Source organism: Heliconius melpomene, chromosome 12 (genome assembly GCF_056956725.1).
Source record: "Heliconius melpomene rosina isolate 202511_hmr_F chromosome 12, ASM5695672v1, whole genome shotgun sequence".
Lineage (NCBI taxonomy): Eukaryota > Metazoa > Arthropoda > Insecta > Lepidoptera > Nymphalidae > Heliconius > Heliconius melpomene.
Window position 1 is genome coordinate 11,538,880 of NC_140400.1, and position 4,176 is coordinate 11,543,055.

A 4,176-nucleotide genomic window follows, 5' to 3' on the forward strand; every position below is an offset into this window, starting at 1 on the left:
AAACATTTTCAACAAGTTATGTGCTGTACATGAGGTACTACGCGTTTGGCGGCCGCCCAGGGCGAACTTCCTACAAAGAATTCGCCCCAAAGACCCGAGTTCGGCTTAGAGTTCGCAAATGACACCGGCGAGACCGTGATAATTCACAAGCTAATGTCAAAGTTGGGAGTTGTTCGAAATTTTTACCCACATAAAAAAAAAGTCCTATTATTCTCTTCTGCTTTTCGATGCTTGGACTTTGAATAGTGATGTGCTTCGTGTCTATTGGTAAGGTATGCGAATATGTCGATAAAACGTTATTTTCTATTAAATAATATAATAGCTTCACGCTGTATCCCGCATATAGCAGGCAAGGCAGAGGAAAAAGAGTAGTGTTAAGACAGTCCGTATCCGTTTCCCATTAGCCGCCGAATTCTGGAGGCACTATGCGTTGAGTAGTGGATCTCAACGCCGCGCTTTGCGTTGTTATTAGAGCAAAGAAATAAAATTATTAAATACTTAATTTCCTCGAGTGGAAAACAAACCCACAATCTGTCCTGTTTACAGTCGCACGCTTGTGCCCCTGAGCCAAGACTGGCCTCATTGTGCTATGAGGGCTGTCGTGTCTTGTTTCTAAATGCGTCCTCAATGGAGGAAAGAGAAATAGTCGGTTATGAGATAAGGAACTATGTGCCTCATGAACTGTGCATCCATTAGAAAAATAAAAACACTTGTAAAATGTAAAATATTATATGAATTTTATCATTTAATTTTAAGCGTCGAAACAACATGTGTCGTAGTTCCCACATGCTTCACTTAAATGGTGAAAAGCAAACACCCTATAACCCTAAGGCATTTGTCAACTTCGCGTACAATGCACTGCTATATAACTCGTGTACTACACTATCTGGACAAAGGAGTTTTGACGCAAAATAACTATATACGTACGAGTAGGTATATCTAACATATTTTGTACCCGTTTTCCTTAGACAAATTTTATAATAATTACAATTCATTTGCAAATTATTGTTTTTGGGTACTGTTTCTCTGATATGATGAAATGCAGCGTTAGGTTCCGCCATAAAAGTAGAGAGCAGATTACTATATAATAACACTGTTAGATTGCCTTTGAGGGATCTCAGATAATACAAAAATATGATGTGGTGGTGCTAAGCTCTGCCGGTTCAAATTTTTTATTTTAATTCTCTATAAATGTACCAATTACATGGAAACTGAAAACTATAAGTGGGTTTGCATGTCCTGCAATAATATTTAAAAAAACACATTATAGGTTCCCTCTACTTACCCTGTTATTTGCGAGATAAACCGTGAAGTTGAAAAAAAGACAATCTAGACGTTCTTAATAATCAAATAGGTTAACACGCATATACTATACAAATTATAAAAAAGATTTATAAAATACAACGGTTTTATAACATACTCTTTGAATTTTTATTTATTAAAATATTAATTTACTGCTTGCTTACTTCGAGTCTTTAAATATTTTATAAGTTCTTGAAACTCGTTACCGAGGATTTAGAATCAGTTAAAAATTCCATCATTGCTTTCACGATTTCTATAATTACTTCGGGATAAAACTTTAGTAATATAAACAAACGAAACAAAATAAATAAGTACATAATATTCAAATTATTGAGACCATAGTGGCTCAGTGGAGCAGTATCACAATGATAATAACAGATTCGATACAAATCACATGTAATCTTCATGTATTCTCGTAACCCACGTAAAAACTTTGTATCACAAGAAAACAAATCGAGTAGAATTTGAAGGATTAACAAGAAAGTTTTTTCTAAGATATCTAAAGCCTCCAATGTTTCTATAAAAGAACTTCGCTTAAACTTTCGTTTCCTGAAGCTTTATTAAATGCTTTTATTTTGCGGTAGATAAAAGTATGTTTTAAGCGCAATATAGATTTTCTTTTATAATTTCTTGGCTTCCTCTCTTAAGTTAGCTGGCAGGTTTTATTTTTTTTGCAAACCTCATATTATTTTGTATGCCGCCTGTAAATTATGAAACAAGACAATCATTAAAAATAACGATAGCTGGTTATTATAAAAGTATATAAAAGGTTTTTATATTTATAATAAACATACCTCTTAGGGAATAAGCGAAAAAAATGCGTAATATATATTTTTTTTATATAAACTCTTACTGAATTGTCTCAATAATTTACACTTTCTATAACTTATGAAATTAAAACATAAAACTAAAAAGTTGGATATAATTACTATTTATATATTTTGTTCCTTTTAATAAAATATAAAACGCGTAAAGTCATGAAAAGAAGCCTAGTATTTCATAAAGGAAAGAAGCACAATTTGTGCAGACTCCAATCCTCTTACATCAGTATGCAAAGTACGTGTGTGGATATACAAAACACTCAGTGAGTTTCAAAGCACAATATTTTATGAACTTGATCGTTATTCAAGTCTCATGTTTATGTTCTGGTATGAAAATTATTTTTTACTAACATCAACAAATTTATTACTTTTTTATAGAATAATATATATTTTAGTAAAAGAAATACGCTTAAAAATTAAATAAAGATATAAAAAACAAAAAAGGCTTAACAGATTAAATGTTTTTTTTTTCCTTTTGCATATCCAGAAGTGTTGTTAAGTTTCACAAACATCGATCTTTTTGTAATATTTTTTTTAATTATCTTAATATATTATAAATTAAATTATCAAAAATCATATAAAAAAAGAAATTAAATATAATTGTAATAATTATAATTACGATTAGGTTGAAATCCTGCTTGCTTCTCTAAAGGTTTGTGTAGAAATCCATCATAGTACAAACCAGCGAGAGGTCGAAAGCCAGATGTCAGATGTGATTTCTCTAATGAGGAGAACCTTTGCCATCGATCATCATAAGCGGGGGGTAAGTGATGTTCTACATTTGTATAGGAATCTGTCGTTATTGATAGCGAGTCGACATTTTGATAATATCGACGAGGTGGATATGGATTGATAGCTGACGAAGTTGTCGGGAAATATATGATGTTATCCACTGTAGAATTAAAATTGTTAAAATCATTTGTAATATTTTCCGTTCCATTAACTGATGGTAAACTAAAATTTTGCCATATGTTTTCTTTATTAGGTACAGTTAAATTATTCTGTAATGGGGGGAGTGTGATTGATAATTCATTTATGTCACTATTATTGTAAATCGCATTAGGATAAGGTCCAAATGGTTTTCTAGTTGTGTTTATTGATTGCATATTATCTAGTTCATTTATTTCTTCACTGAACGGAGTTGTTTCTAAACCACTATTGCTCTCTGAATTTGTATCACTAACACTGCTATTAGTTTCGTTAGAACTAATCTGTTTAAAGGTATCATCTTCTGATGATAAATTGTCACTTACATTATAAAATTCCGTACTATCATCAACTTTGGAAAATAATTCGGATTTATTTTCTGTAGTATAATCATTTTGGCTATTAATTATTTCAGTGGGGGCAAAATCCTCAAGACTTCCTTCATTTTCTTGATTATTTTTCTCAGCAATGGATTTCTGTATAATAATTTCTTGATGTTCTTTCATTGCAGGCACTACCAATATAGGGGACAAAATCAATGGGGGCAATTGTAACGCAAAATTTTGACCAATTTTATATCCATGTATATAGCCTAATAAGGGAAGTAAATATTTTTGTTCCTTATCAACAGGTACAGAAATTTCATCTTGAGCACTGATAACTGAAAAAAATATTTTAAAATTAAACACTGATTGAGAAAAATAAATTAAAATTCATCACTTATTATTTAACTTACTAAAAATAAAAGTAAGAGTCAATATTGTAAACGATACGTAACAAGCTGTTACACACATTTTGTCCGTTACAATGTAGTATGAGAAACCAAGACTGACTACTCGTTATCTTTAGGCAGAGTGTATGTAGAAGAGTGGCAACCAGTTAAATAATAATGAAAATGTTTATATAAACTATAAAATTTAACGAAAATATAGTTTTACTAAAACAGTTTTTTTTTTCAGAAAAATAACTAGAATTAGATTAAATAATGTATAAACCAAAAAAAATCTGAAACATAAATAAGACTTTTCTGATTTTTTATACTATTTTGCTTTTAAACTCTTATTTGTATAGTTAGTACAAATATATTTTTATAAATAACATACAATTAAGAAGTTTAATATAAAAA

At 30.4% G+C, this 4,176-nt stretch overlaps 1 protein-coding gene across 1 annotated transcript; it reads right to left on the minus strand.

The window, feature by feature from the left end:
- Positions 1–1,540: 1,540 nt before the first annotated feature.
- Positions 1,541–3,877, minus strand: LOC146533882 (uncharacterized). The gene is made up of 3 exons (XM_085194961.1): positions 3,787–3,877; positions 2,743–3,711; positions 1,541–2,003 (listed from the first exon to the last, which is right to left on the minus strand). Exons 1-3 carry the CDS (start codon positions 3,842–3,844, stop codon positions 1,951–1,953), a joined length of 1,080 nt encoding a protein of 359 aa, XP_085051087.1. The 5' UTR covers positions 3,845–3,877; the 3' UTR covers positions 1,541–1,950.
- Between the last annotated feature and the right edge of the window lie 299 nt (positions 3,878–4,176).

What these genes read in the sequence shown, in the direction of transcription:
- LOC146533882 (XM_085194961.1), bottom strand. Translation starts at nt 3,844, where the DNA reads ATGTGTGTAACAGCTTGTTACGTATCGTTTACAATATTGACTCTTACT. An exon ending in GACTCTTACTTTTATTTTTA is followed by an intron (nt 3,712 to 3,786) that starts GTAAGTTAAATA and finishes TATTTTTTTCAG; the next exon opens with TTATCAGTGCTCAAGATGAA. An exon ending in AGCAGGATTTCAACCTAATC is followed by an intron (nt 2,004 to 2,742) that starts GTAATTATAATT and finishes CATAATTTACAG; the next exon opens with GCGGCATACAAAATAATATG.